Source organism: Lygodium microphyllum, chromosome 20 (assembly GCF_053477565.2).
Source record: "Lygodium microphyllum isolate KBCC chromosome 20, Lygodium_microphyllum_v1.1.10, whole genome shotgun sequence".
Taxonomy (NCBI): Eukaryota; Viridiplantae; Streptophyta; class Polypodiopsida; order Schizaeales; family Lygodiaceae; genus Lygodium; species Lygodium microphyllum.
This window is the reverse complement of record NC_141154.1, coordinates 77702467-77717832: the sequence shown is the minus strand read 5'-3', so window position 1 is coordinate 77717832 and position 15366 is coordinate 77702467. Positions and strand designations below refer to the sequence as shown.

At 38.2% G+C, this 15366-nt stretch overlaps 1 protein-coding gene across 1 annotated transcript in view; it reads left to right on the top strand.

Moving 5' to 3' along the window:
- Window positions 1–13066, top strand: part of LOC148019057 (calcineurin B-like protein 3) — a 36630-nt gene extending 23564 nt beyond the window's left edge. The window contains exons 4-9 of the mRNA XM_087701643.1: window positions 4878–4937; window positions 5467–5575; window positions 6508–6560; window positions 6638–6718; window positions 12572–12684; window positions 12797–13066. Of these exons, the coding sequence (XP_087557769.1) occupies window positions 4878–4937; window positions 5467–5575; window positions 6508–6560; window positions 6638–6718; window positions 12572–12684; window positions 12797–12854 (474 nt within the window). The 3' untranslated portion in view covers window positions 12855–13066. The remainder of the gene's footprint in view (window positions 1–4877; window positions 4938–5466; window positions 5576–6507; window positions 6561–6637; window positions 6719–12571; window positions 12685–12796) is intronic.
- The last annotated feature ends 2300 nt before the right edge of the window (window positions 13067–15366 follow it).

Here is a 15366-nt window from a genome sequence, read left to right as displayed (position 1 = left end):
TTGAAGCTCTATATCTATCGAAGGAGAGGTTTGGAATACCAAAAATATTAGGTATTGCTTTTTATGGAATGAAGTTTTAAAGTTACTCGCATTCTTGGGAAACTACGATTAAGTTAAGAAATTATGCAAATCATGGGAGTTTTGTGGAAGTGGAAGAAAACTCTATTCCCATCTTATTCCATGTATAAATTTGTAAAGCAATAAAAACGTCTATTTCCTCGTACTTGCTTTTTGACAAAGATTTTAATAAAGAGTCTAGAATTGAAGAGTCTATCATAGATGTGAACAAGGAGCGAATGAGTTTCTTAAAGAAGTATAAAGATTGTTTTGCTGATACTTTATCTAATGAGTTACCACCAGAGAGTCTAGAAGATTATCACATTGATATCATTCTTGGGAGCTGACCTTTAAATAGGCCACTCTATCATGTGAGTCCAGCATAACAATAAAAGATTATGAAGCAAGTGGATGAACTCTTGGAGAAGGGTCCAATAAGATCTAGTTTATCACCTTTTTGATCTCCAATCCTCTTAGTACAGAAGAAAGATGGATCTTGGTGTATGTGTGTAGACTGCATGGACCTCAGCAAAATTACAATTCGGAATAGGTTTTTCATTTCAAGAATTGATGATATCTTGGATAGATTGGATGGATTCAAAGTATTTGGTTAGATTGACTTGAAGAGCGGTTGCCATTAGATAAAGATTGATTCTCAAGATATTTGTAAAACAGTATTCAAGACAATTTTTGGTTTGTATAAGTTTCTTATGCTACCATTTGGTCTCACCAACTCTTCTGTAACCTTTAAGAGAATGATGAAAAGAATCTTTAGAGCACGTTGAAAGTTTATATGTACTTTCTTTGATGATATTTTGGTTCATTTAAAAGATGAAGAAGAGCATAGGTAATAGTTGAAAATAGTATTTCAAGAAATCCACAAACACAAACTTTATATGAATGACAAAAAGAGTGAATTTTTTTTAGAAAAGATTCACTACTTGGGCCATATTGTATCCAAAGATGGGATTTGGACAGTTTTAGAAAAAGTCAAGGCTATTATAGAATGGTGAGAATTGATTAGTGTTTATGAAGTTCAAAGTTTCTTGGGATTATGCTCTTATTACAGGAGATTCATTAAATAGTTTGCAATGGTTGTTGGACCATTGCATGATTTAAGGAAGAAAGCAGTGACATTTTGGTGGACCAAACTAGAGAAAGAAGCTTTTAGAGCTCTAAAGTTCTATATCAGCAAAGGACCTGTTTTATTATACCTAATTTGTTAAAACCTTTCTTTGTGAAATGTGATGCTTCAGGAGATTGCATTGGTGTAATCTTAAAGCAGGAAGGGTATGCAGTTTTTTATGCAAGCAAAAAGTTGCGAAATGTAGAAAAAAAATGTTACTACCTATGAAATGGAATTAATGGCCATCATTAAAGTTTTAAAAGATTGGAGATACTATCTTTTAGGTGGAGGATTTCTTATCAAGATAGACCATGACAGTCTGAGACATTTTCTCATCCAACCAAAGATTTTTGAGAAGCATATTTGATGGGCCAATTATTTAGCTCAATTTAAATTTCAAATATTATATATTCTTGAGAAGCAAAACAAGGTAGCTGATGCCTTGTCAAGAAGATCTCAAATTCATACAGTATCCATGATTCATCATACATATTTCACTAGTATGAGGGACATATATGCTTTTTATGAAAACTTTAAATCATCTGGGAGAGTTCACAACTTGTTAAAATGGTAAACTCTTATGCTATCAAAGATGGATTTCTTTTGATGGCAAATAAGTTATGTATTACTAAAGATTTCATGCCTAAAGTAATGGAAGAATGTCATGCTGCTCTTTACATGGCTCATCGTGGTATTTTGGCCACAACCAAGGTACTTGAAATGTATTTCATTTAGTCAAGTCTTGGACGAGACATATAACAATTTGTCAAAGAATGTCTTGTGTGCCAAAAGATTAAGTTTGATTGCCAAAAGCCGGTAGGGCTTTTGCAACATTATTAATCCGAGCCAACCTGGGAAAAATATTGCTATGGATTTTATTTTTAGCTTGCCAAAACTAATAAATGGCAATGATGACATATTGACTATTATTGACAAGTTTAGCAAGCAAGCTCATTTCATTTTAGTCAAGAAGATTATCAAGTCTCAACATATGGCTAGAATATTTATTGGATATATTAAAATGTTACTACCTATGAAATGGAATTAATGGCCAATGAAATAGATTATTAAGTCTCAACATATGGCTAGAATATTTATGAAATAGCTAATCTGACAATATTGGATATATTGAAGTGCTATTGCCATGAAACCAATCAACAATGGAAAGAGTATTTACCTTTGGTAGAATATGCCTATATCAATATAGTTCATACTTTTGCAGGTAAACCACCATTTGAGATTATATATGGAAAGTGAGGGTTAAAGGTGGCAATCTTTCCCCAAAGGATTGTATTTTTGTTCAAATCAAGTCCCTGAAGGTTGAGCTCAATTACAATCAATCTAAAAGTGAGGAGAAGTATTACTCACCCTCATAGATCATGTAAGGATTACAAATACATGCTTACGAAAACATGATTACTGTGCAACAAACCAACTAGTTAATGGCAAATTGGAGAGTAGAGATGGAAAATCAGCCTTTCTTGTGGATTGATGAGAATGGTTTCCTTTACCATTTTGAAGTGGAAAAGAGAAGTTAACTTGGATCTTTGTTTGCAAGGATTATTAGAAGTGAGTCACAATTCTTTTGTTTTGAAAAACGGTAGTGAAAGAGAGAAAACGTGAGAGATTTGATTGTTTAGGGTTGGAACATGATGATGGACATAATTGTGACGAACTTCAGGGCTATCTTACAGAAGGTTACAACAAAGGAATCTGATGTAGACTAAGCGGAGATGGCTCTTTTTATAAGTCTCGAGTGCAAAGAGGAAAGGTGTTGTGGCACAAGACAAGTGTGAGATGGGACAAGTGGAGGGATACTTGGAAGCTTGAATGAGAAGTGTTTGAACATTTGTCTCTTTTTCGAGGCTTTTCTTCTTTGGTTGGAAACCTTTAGAGATAGAAAAAACCAAATCAAGCAAATATGTTGAGACATAAACTTTATTTAGAATAATATCCTTTTAATCCTTTTTGCATGCAAGTCTAGCCTTGATGATGAAATCGTAGTATCTTTGTTCTAACAGATTGCTTGGATCAATCGTAATCAATGATCACTTATTAATCTCTAGCTCTAATGTACTCTTCTAGATGTATTCAAATTCCAGAGAAAATATAAGAAACCAAGAAATATGTTGTTGAGTTGGGATAGTCATTTGGCTTTTTTTTCAACTGCCCTTGTTGAAAGAGCTTCTTTGTATGGTTGAAGGATGTTGGCTTAAGCCTTTCGCCTACCTCTTTGCTTTGGTTATGGATAAATGTTTAAATTTAAGCAAGAATTTCATGTCAAGGGCTTATTGTGGTTTGGTCCTTGTGAAACAAGATTTGTTTTGGTTCAAAGAGTTGTTTTATTTCTTCTACTTTTAATGGATCTTCCAGTTTTGGTCCCATGTAAGGCTTAAGCGAACTTATATGGAAGGTATTATGTATTTCCCAATGAGTAGAAAGCTGCTCAAGCTTGTAAGGAACTCATTTACTTGCTCAATTAATTTGAATGGTCCAATGAAAAGCTGTTCAACAATATTGGAAAATATGAAGTTTGGCTGGAGTCCTAATTCAGGAACACATTGATTTTTTCTTTTTTCACACTTGTTTTTACTTCTTTTGTTGCTCTTGAGCTGCTTTAATAGTACTTTGAACTCGATTTATTGTCATTTTCAAATATTGGGCAAACTCATTGGTAAGAGGAATCTTTTCTTTAGTTCTAATGGTTGAAGGAGGAAAGGAGGAATCACATTACCTTGTGATGTTCATAATTTCATTCGGAGATTTCCCTATGGATGAGTATATGGTATTATTGTAGGTAAGCTCTAGTACAATAGATATTTTTCCATTGCATTTTGGAGTGTCATTTTCCACAGCCTCATGTCCACTACTTGGGCTTGTTAGTTGTCCATCGTCAACTGTGCTCAAGCTGTGAATTGATTTGCTTGCCAAGTGGTGTCCCCCTGTATGGCTGTCTGCCTGGCTGCCTATTTGGGCTGTCCCATCTCTCGACCACTCATGTTATGTGCTTGAATATCTTTCCTTTCACACTTTAGTGCATTTTCATAGTGTTTCAAGTTCGTACATTGATCGACTCTAGGCGAAACATCAAATAAGACAATGGAGAAAGGGAGAGCAACACCAATTATGATAAAAAGATGAACAAGAGTTACAAAACCTCAATGCTAGCTTTTTTCACCCCAACATTCCTCCACAAGCACATGAACCTACCATTTTCTTGATTAGCATTTAATTTCCTCACACTTTAATGATATGCTAGGCTGACAAGCCTGAATTTTATCCATGAAAATTAAAAAGGAAACTGTAGATGGATTTAAAGACAAGTTCTTGTCTGGTAGGGTCTAATATTCTGGCTCTGCTTCATGGAATGCTTTTTAGCAGCATCCTTGGTTGGATGTGCTTTTGCTAGCATTAGCTACAGACCAATGTTGTGACATGAAGGCTGATGTAGCCGCGAGAAGCCACAATACCCAGAGTGTGCTTTGCCATTTAGTCGTGTTGAAGCTCCTGGTTTTTCATAAATAACCATCCAGGTTTATATTCTAATGTATCATTGTAATAAACTTACATATGATATGATTACATGTTAGCAGGGTTTTGAAGTTCTAGTGATTCATCAGTTTGGGTTTCTTTTTGATAGTATGGTCAATGATTCAATCGCTCTGTTTTAAATGTTCTTTGTTGTAATGAGCAGGAGGAGTTTCAGCTTGCATTATTCAAAACTAACAAGAAGGAAAGTTTATTTGCAGACAGAGTAAGTGTGCTTGTTGATTTAAGGGACAGAGCTTAATGTAAAACGTAATGTTAATGTGCCATTAATAAACCCCAGTTCAAATAGTTTGTTTGTTAATTGCTGACAGTTGAAACATACTTGTTATGCAGATTATTTGAACTAAATACTATTTCAAATATGTTTTTTATTAGTTGACTTGAAGAATGTAAGGGCATTTTTTTACTAAGAGATGGACACACTTTTGCTCCACCTTCAGTATTGTTAACTGCTATATACACTTGCATTTGCATGGAATTTTCTGTTAATGATTCCTATTGGTGTTTGCCCTCTGAGAACATTAAATTTGTGCTTGAGCTGACATCACAGCCAGACCCAAATGTAGAGTGTACTACTTGTATTAGTGCTGTCTCTCTTTATGAAGTACACAGATTCATCACAAATCATGTTAAGCAGACTTGGAAGTACAAGAAGATCACATCAAAGATTCATTGCAGTTTTGAACTGACGCATTGCTCCAATAGAATCCTGATGTTCCTGTTTGTATTTGCAGGTATTCAATCTGTTTGATATCAAGCATAATGGAGTCCTCGAATTCGGGGAATTTGCAAGAGCACTTTCTGTGTTCCATCCCAATGCTTCTTTTGATGATAAGATAGATTGTAAGCTATATGGAATTTTCTGATTCTGTGAAAAGATTTCTTATATAAGTGCAACATGTTGTTTATCATGATGGTCTAGGATGGACTTCTTCTTGTTAAGCAACATATTCTTGTTGATTTTTGTGCTAAACACTAATTAGCTTCTATAGATGTGTACTCCATTGTGTAAGCTGCAAAATTATTCAGAATGACAGTGTTGATGTTGCACAAATTCCTTTTCCTTGCACATTTGTTGAGAAAGAGACTATCCAATTGATTATCTCATCTGCAATGTCCTTGCTGAGCACCTCAACATTGTTAACACATTGATCTTTAGCTTTTCACTGCCTCTTTCAACAAAGAAAAGAGCTTCACCTATACAAACGTATTTGAATTGTTTCTCCACAGATAATTGGGGAAAGTAAATCGGGAAAAGGTTTGTCATTATTGAAGCACCAATATTTTCTGAAGCTTGCGAGTTGGAATTACATTAGAGACTCTAATTTGGTAAAATTGCTCTAACGTTCGTGAAGGAAATTGGTAGGACTTTGTATTGCATTTTCAGATTGGTAACTCATAATGACGATAAAGTTTGATTGGTTTGTGGACATCAGCTGTAAAACAGTTTAAAGGCTTATGCAGTTAATTTCTTGTGCAAAGGGCATTCTTTTTATTTGCAACCTGTTGATGCAAATGAAGAAGTTTGGAAGTTAAAACATCATGCTCAGTGGTTTGTGTTCACATCTTTTTTGTGAAACAAAAAGCTTAAAATTAAAGCTGATTCCATGGGGCTATTCTTTTCAGCATTAATTTTTGGTGTTACAATGTAACCCTCACTCATACAAAACATCAGCACATAGTCGAATTTATACATCCAAACCAATTCTAGCAATCCATGTCTTTGGTATGGTTTTCAGAAGTGTGAATGTCTGATTGAGATTTTGACCTTGCAGTTTCTTTTCAGCTTTATGATTTAAAGCAACAAGGTTTCATTGAGCGGCAAGAGGTATATTTTGTAGCATTCTCAATGGCCATTTATTTGTGAATTTCGGCCTGACTTATTTGTTTAGCTGGTCTTTGTAGGTTAAGAGAATGGTAGTGGCTACACTTGCTGAGTCGGGGATGAATCTTTCTGATGATGTGATAGAGAATATCATTGACAAGGTATTCTTATTTCTTTATTTTTGTTGGTGCTATAAATATATATCAATTGATGACAATCTTTTTGATTGTTTCCTTTTGTTAATCTGAAGTTTATGCACATGCAGTCTGCTTATCTTTCTTGTAAACAGGTAGCTATGTACATTAGATTTAAGTTACTCTAGCAAGAGGTATTGAGTCTTCAAAGTGGTAGCATAGAGGGTTAAGGCTTGAAGCTGGAACCAAACGATCATGGGTTTGAGTCTTGTTGACTATTAGAGATATTCCCCTTTCCTTGGGGTTCACTTGTGGTTGTTGCTGTGATTGCTGTGGGCATGGCTCTAGCTCTTCTATGTAGGAGGATTCCCCATGCTGTCAATCTGACTTTCTAGGCATGCATGCCTCGTGTGCATGTTGTTTGAACTATGGGCCCTAACCTTGATGGGAATGGCACTTAACTGAGGGTCAATAGTGTCGTGTGTGTGTAGTGGGCCACAGCCCGACTCATGGAGTTTGGGGTTGTACATAAACAGTGCAAGTCTGTCATGATGTTATAGGAGAAAGGGCAGTTATGTGCAGCAATAAGCATGTGTATGCCAATGACAAGGTGTTCAGATTAACAGTGAGGCAAGGCTGAGCACTGGCGACCTTCCATTTTGATAAAAATAATGTATTTATAAATTCTGTATAGACTACATATAAATGAATTTGTAATACGAGACCTCCCCATATACGAGAGCTCATAGAGGTGTGCATGCCTTATCCAGTGTCAATCACAAGTTTTAGAAGGTTTTCTTTGGTGAATTTACTGTTTAGGATTTTCTACTAAAGCTGGTGCCTCCAGTGTGCTCTTCCTATTTGAATGATTGACATCATTACCACCATGGATATGCCTTAGTATAATGTCTCACATCCCGATGGGCTGCAGTTGCTCAGGCATTTCTAACAGAGCAGCAGCAAATTTGAGCACTTTCTCGCGATAGAAATCAGAGACTTCTCTCCTCTGCTTTCTCTCTACTTTACAAGAAATCCCTCAGCAGATTTCAGTAATTTTCAGGCCCTGATGAACAGTAGCTGTGTTTTTACTGTTGTAAACCCTAATATACAGCAGAGATTAGGGTTTAGCAGCCACCTCAGGTCCAGCCATCTTGATTGGATTTGAGGTTAGATATAGCCAACCAAGGGTCAATTAGAGACCAATCCCTTGTTACATCAAGGGGCCAATTGATAACAAGGCTTGCTAGTCATTTATGATAGCAAGTGGCATTGGAAAGCAAAGGAGATTGGAGCAATCTCAATGTACTTCATCCAATTGCAATGCAAGTAGGGGTGTAGTGGCTGGACATGTTTCAGTCGTTGCATTCCTTGGTGAAGCTATACCGCGATACCTGCGAGAACTACATAGCTCATAAATTCCGATCCCTTGGGAAATGACGATGATACCCCGAAGACATGAAATACATGTGTCACTGAGCTGTATTCTTGCGATATCACCAAACGGTTGGCTTTACCAGAACTGGTTACCTGTAGCAATGGGGTCTTAAGGTAACCTGCGGGAACGGACTCCTCCTACGAGCCGACGTCCAAGCTGGGCATGGCAATCCCTCTGCGGGAACCTGTCGGGATGGGGCGTTTTACCGGGTGAGAGTTAGGGCGATCCTTCCTCAAGTCCCGGACTACCTGGATTCCCACATGGGGGTCTTGGTGCCTACCCTCACTGGCCAAGAAGGGCTAGTCTCCCCGGAGCTATCAACCGAAGGGAGCGGAGGAAAGCGGATGCGTCCGCCGAAGCCGGAGGTGAAAGGGTTTGGCCCTGTGATAGCGCGTACACTAACGTACTATACTCACTTGATGAGCATAGCATGAAGGTGCACACCCGACTCACAAAACAAAAAAATTGCAATGCAAGTTAAAGGAATACTGCAAGGGGCACCAATTTTTGGGGTCAATTGGGTGTCTATTGTCCAAGATTAAGTGGTAACATTTATATTTTCATTTTGTGCGAATTTCGTGCTTGCTATAATTAGTGCTTAATCATGTTATTTACTGCCCTTTCCAAGAAGGAAGGCTGGTTTCATGGTTTCATTACTAGGATTCATCAACTCCCTTGAGTTAGGTGGGCCTGAGGCACTTATATGCAAGCTAGTGTGATTGCATTTAGTGCTGAATTTGTAATCAGCTGAGCATTACAACAAGAATTTTATACGCAATGATGATACCTCTTAGTTTGATAATTCACAAAATGTAGAGGAAATGCAATGCCTAATTTGGACCAGGCATGTAGCATGGGCCGCAAGCTGAGAATATGGAAATTGGGCGAGAAGTGGGTTCTTCTAGGCCTCTTGAAGTTGATGACTAACAAGAGGAAGAGGAATTTGATGACTAACTTAAGGATCAGCTGAGGATATCAACTGAAATGTTATGCAATTGGCAAATGATCCTCAACTTATGCGCTTTTTGAACTCCCCAAAGGAAAGTAGCAAAGGCAAGAAGAGGAAATCATCTTCAAGGGCTTTGGGACAGCAAGAAACATTGAAGGAAAAGCCAATGCAACACCATGATGTTCAAATGTGTGTAATGAGTATAAACAAATGATGCTAGTGGGTCAATTGATGCATATGCAAGGCCAACTTGGAAGTGTCAATTCAATGCTTTTTGGACGGCAAGACATGCATGCTAATGTGGGTCACCCGGATGCTTTAGCTAGGGGATGCAAGGACCAAATGTATTTGGTATGCTACCACCTATGCATGGTATGCAAAGCCCAATGTATTTGGGTATGGCAAGTGGAATGCAAAATCTTACGTATAGCAATGTTGGCATTATGCATGGGGTACAAGATAGCATGTTTGGCAATGTATGTAGCCCATTGTGTTTGGTACTCATGGTGTTAATGCTAGTCATGCAAATGCTTTGTATAGTGCTGGTTGTGAGGAAAATGCAACTAGAAATACTTGGAATGTATAGGAAAGTGTATCTTGGTATGGTTGGTGGTATGTGAATGTCTGTGCACAGTCACATTGCGATGGTTCAAAGTATGCAAATATGTTCCATATTGCATTTGGTGCTCCTAGCATGTTAAGTACACAAGAGGGGCTAGTCAATTGGATGCAATGTTTCATGTTGGTTAAGTTAGAATTGCAGCAATGTGAAAGTACAAAGCATCTCCATGCTCTAAAGGAAAAAAGGCCTAGAATCCAGTGTAATGGAACAAGAAGATTTAGAGGTAAAGTTTGCATGCGCTTTTTAGTGAAGTTTTTGTATTTTTTTACTTGTTCATACACGCAAATGGATGGAGGAGGTTGACTTGGCAGATCATCCTTAGTGTTGCACTTTACGTTGATGAGTTTTGGTTGGAGCCGATAGTGGATTGAGCTCTTTCAAGTTTAACAGAGCATAGAAGATTCAGAGTCTTACTTGATGCTCAAGGGGGAGGTTGCATCTCCACTTCACTAGTGATGGACAACTCAGTTATGCAGTGAATCTCGGATGTACTTGGTTTGCATCTAAGGTAACATATGTTGATAGTATTTTTACCATTAGGATCACTAATTAGTATACCAATCATTGTGAGTTGGTATGCAAATGTGTATGGTTTGCACATAGACTCTAAAACTAACATTTACAAAGGTCATTTACATGCATGGAATACTTTGAATGTGCATTTAGATGTGACGTACATGTATGTGTAAGGCATGTATGGGAGACATGGATGATATGCAATGTATATTTGTAGGTCATGGATGTACATGTATGGGAGACTTGGAATGTATATTTAGATGTGATGTACATGTATGGGAAACATGGATGATATGCAATGCATATTCGTAGGTCATGCAAAATAAATACATTTATCTAAGATACATGTGGTCTAAACTGATGTATGCTTTACATGAGTATCATGTGGTACATCATTGCTATGAGGTATTGTTTATGCTTAGATTATGTATTACAATGCCTTGGTGGTTAGAACAATGTTGAGTTTTGGCACGTGCATGCATCCCTTATGGTTCTCATAGTGGTTATGATTCATGTGTGTGTAAGTGATTGGGATTTTAGACCGTGTGTCCCGAGTATGTAGTCAAGTGGAGGAACTGTGTAAAGGTGGGGGTTACTTGGCAATCGGCATGGTCATTGAAGAGTCGTTTTCTCCAATTCATTCTTGAGGATATTGTTGAGGATAAGAATCCTTTGTAAGGGGGGAATTGCTATATCCTTGGACATCCGGATGGGGCTAGTAGCATTGGTCACAATGATTATTAAAAAATGACCTACTGCAAATGCACTAGGGGCACTTCAGGGTTAGGGCATTTGAGTCCTATTTATAGGACTCAAGGCCATATTGTGCACTTCATTGTGTGATCCCCACTCTTGGAATCTTGGCACATAGGTTGACCCGTTTGCAATTGGGATGGTGTGGGTTGGTTGTATGGGGCACCGGTTCTTGGGATGTGGTCATGACCTTATATGTTGCTAGCTGCTAGGCTTGGGGGTGAGCTTGTTTGAGCCTATGGCTGGGAGGTGAGTTTGATGTCCATTCCCTTTATGTTCACTGCCATGCGTACGGCTTGTGTTGTGTCTCGTGTGTAGGTTGATCCTAGGGGGACATTTCAGAAGGTAGGGTCTGTCCATGCATCGCAAACATGAAATCCTTGTGCACCTCCTTCCCATCTACAATGCCTTGGAACTTTACACCTCTAGCCTGCTGATCCTCAAGGGTCATCTCTAGGTTTTGAGGTATCCTCCAACGATCCAAGATTTCCACCTCTGACAAACTAGCCACCATTGATGACAAAAAAAGAGCCCTTGTACCAATTTTTGCACTTGCATAGATGTTGAGGCTCCGCATATCGGAGCCCCCAATATCAATCAATCATGACAGTCTACCTATCCTACTACAATGGTACCATGATCTCTGACTCATGGAAGAAGAGTTGCTCCAATTGATATGCACTTTCCCCCGCTGCAACCATGGGAGTACACCCAGTGGAAGTACGCCACTCTAGTCCTAGTGATGTAAATAATGGACTGTGCTTCCAAGTGCCAAGAGGTAGGCTGGGTCTTGCAGCAAAGCTGTTGCTGTAGAAGCAGGCTGCCTCAGGCACCAGCGCATCTTCTGTCACCTTAGGTAGCTTGGGCAGCACACTGCTTGGTTTGAGGAGGTGGAGACCATCATTAGCAAGATGGAGGAGCACATGTTGCAGTGGGCAGGCACAGTGGGCTAGCCCTTCTGAGACTAGGAGTGAGTCTCCTAAACCTTCATAATGCATTTGCATTTAGTACCTGGATTAGACAGTGCCTTGCAAGAAGGAAGAGCCTTCTGGATAGAACCTGCAATCACTTTTCATCTCACACAGTTGGTCACCCATGACCCAAAGGGTGGAACACCAGGGTTTTTCACTTGGATTTAAGTACATTGATGTGTATTCTAGCTTGGCCTTATTGACAAGGGCCTTGTATCTTGAAATTTACCCAATCTTTTTCCTAGTTCTCAAGAAACACTGTTTTGTCTTTCACAATGCTGGAGTGCACTCTCTTGTAGTAATGTATGAAACTTAGTCTTTAACATTTTGGGGTTAAAGACCACTCTACTCAAAGCACATAGGACAACCTAACGGGCTTTAAAACAAGTGGTTAAGAAGTGCCCTTGATAAAGCTTTAACCCTGTCTTGGAATGTGAATGGCCACTCTGCAGTAACTCATTTACAGTGTTTTGCTGGTTTGCCTTCATCCCTGAAACTTCAGGCAGGTTTATTGCCTTCAGTTTGGATTTTCAGATATCTGTCAAATTGATTGTGTACATAGAAGAGGTAGCTTCATGAACTTAGTGCAAGGACATTTACTTTTTGTCAATTTACAACTTCACATTGTGTGTAGACTTTCGAGGAGGCTGATACAAAGCATGATGGGAAAATAGACAAAGAGGAATGGAAGAGTTTGGTTTTGCAACACCCTTCGCTACTGAAGAACATGACACTACAATACCTTAAGTAAGAGAGACTTTCTCCCCTTTTACATACTTGCATGCTCTGCATGTACTCACAGGCATGTTTGTACAATGACACGCTGGCTCACACTTTGACTTGTGGTTGTGCACTACAGGGACATCACAACCACCTTTCCCAGCTTTGTATTCCATTCTCAAGTTGAGGATACATAGTATCAGCAAATATTTTTTTGGTAGGAAGCCCTTCTTTGTATTATTTGTAGCCATTGGTGTATTTATAGGTGTAGTTCAGAAGGTTGGCATATCATTATTTTTCTCGAGCAGTGTTGTATCATGTGTGCCTGCAGCTTTTGGTGGTGAAACAAGTCTCACCATGTGATGCATGAGCTAATATTGAAATTGATAGTCATTTATATTTTGGATTTCATCCTTCGTCATTTTTGACTTTAAGTCTCTTCCTCAAAACAAAAGTTATACTGATATGAAGACCATGGAGGCCTGTGGGGTGTGCTGACATTCATTCAGGGTTTTTAAATGTTTAGGTTTTGATTTGAATTTGGTTCTTAAGAGGTGGTTTTTTTGTAAATTTGCACATGTCAGTGTAATAATGCTGAATTATCATTAGAAACCATGACAACAGAAATCAATGTGTGGACAGTAACATGAATAATCAGGTGGACTAAGTTTTCAAGTTGACAAGCCTTTAAGAAAGAGGAAATGTATTATATGTTGATGTAGTTCATTGTGCTGGTTGATGTTGCTGATGTCCTTGTTCATGTATATGCAAATTATGGCTGTACTCAGGTGGGCTACTCATTTTTGCAACTTGACATGTCACTGAGACCATTTGCATTTTATGTTAAGGGACTTGCTCTTGAAACTTGACATGTCACAAAGACCAAGTGCATTACATGTTGAAGGAGTTGTGTGCTGGATAGCCCTTGTTCATATACTTGTCATTTATTGTTTGCCCCATGGCAAGGATAGCCCAGGAATCACTCTTTACTTTTTCTATTGTGGTTAAATGTCGTGTAAAGTGGATGTGATACTAGGTTGTAGCTTCGTGTTTTAAAATTGTGGTGGAATGCATCAAGAGGTGGTGCCTTTTAGGTCACATGCAGATCAGCCGAGTTTCTCAAGCATTAAAAGCAACCTTCCTAGGTCTCATGTAAAAACAACGATGGGCATGAGAACAATAATAGCTGTAATAATCATGCTTTCTACTTGCATTAGGTTGAATCTTGTTGATAGTGCATTTGATCTTTGTTTATGTACTCTTGTTGCAAGTTGGTGTTTTGCAACTCTTGCAAAACGCATCAGCACTTTGTCTTGCTATATGGCCTGTGAAGCAAATCGAACTCAACCAAACATCAAAAGCAAGTGGATTAGGCCTCGTAAAGATTAAAACACTTGTTTATGCTGCCATGGAAACCTAACTATGTGCACGAGGGACAAATGGAGAAAACGATTGCACATGGAGAATGTTATGTTACTTACTAAGTATAGTGCTAGTTGCCATGGGATGAAAGAAATGCTAGTGAGCTATGATGTTTTGTAGTGGTGAATTGTTTATTGTTAGTACAAGTCATTAGGTTTCTTGTAATTAGTTGTTAATAGAATGCATTAGGATGTTTCACAAGCCATTGAAACATGAATTGCAAGCAGTTATATTTCTTTGTTAGATTTGTTGAATAGGGATTTGTTGTTAGAGATTTTACTACATTACCTTTAATCTTTTCTAGCCTTTTGGCTTGGTTGCATAGATCAAATGATGTAACAATAGTTTGCGCTTTTAGTGAAGCTAAGTATTAGTGAATTGCGTATGTTACTACATTCAATGTTTCTCGGTTGTGGTAGTGTGTGCATTGGAGGTCACATTTCATTCGGCTATGAAAAAGGATTGTGACATGGAATCTTTGTAAGTGTGAAGATGAGTTTAGCAAATTGATCACTCAATTTTTCTCAAGCTAAGTAAATGAAGTATAATGAAGCTTTATGTGAATGGGTTGCTTAGAGCAATGATGCATAAATTTTTGAAAAAAATGGAAGGTTATTGCCTCTTTAGTTATGTCTCTATGGTGGTGGTTTTTTGGTTAGAATGTTACATTGTCACACCTCAATCTATGATATTTCACAATTAAGAGGGGGTACTGATGAGGTCATTGCAACCAATCTTTAGAAGAAAGTTCTTTTAGTTGGCTCGCGCATTGTTAATAACCAGGCAATACATGGGAGTGTCTTGAGTTTTATTAGTTACGATTAGTTTGTTAGTACTTGCTATTAAAGAATGGAGCTTGAACAAATTTTTGCAAGAGTTTGGAGCATATTGTGTTGGAGAGAATGAAGAAGGGATTATACAAGATTAGGCATGAGATTGTAAGTGCATGCACATACACAACCTTCTATTGATGGTGGTTCTAGACGAGAACCTTGCATTACATGAGTGAAAACTGTGTTGCCACTACACCCTATGTGTCACAAATACAAATGCAAAGTGTACTTGTGTCATGTTGGCTAAAATAGTTATTGCAATGAAAGTTCATAGATAAAAAATGTTTGTTTATTATAACATTGTTCACATATCTAAAGCCACTTCGTTTTAATTACTTCTTAAAAGGCAATCTTCAACCCTAACCCAATATTCCTAAGCTTGTAACCTTGGATATGGAAGAAGACAACACAAGTATATTTGGGGGCGAGAGAGGGAGGGGGGGGGGGGGGGGGG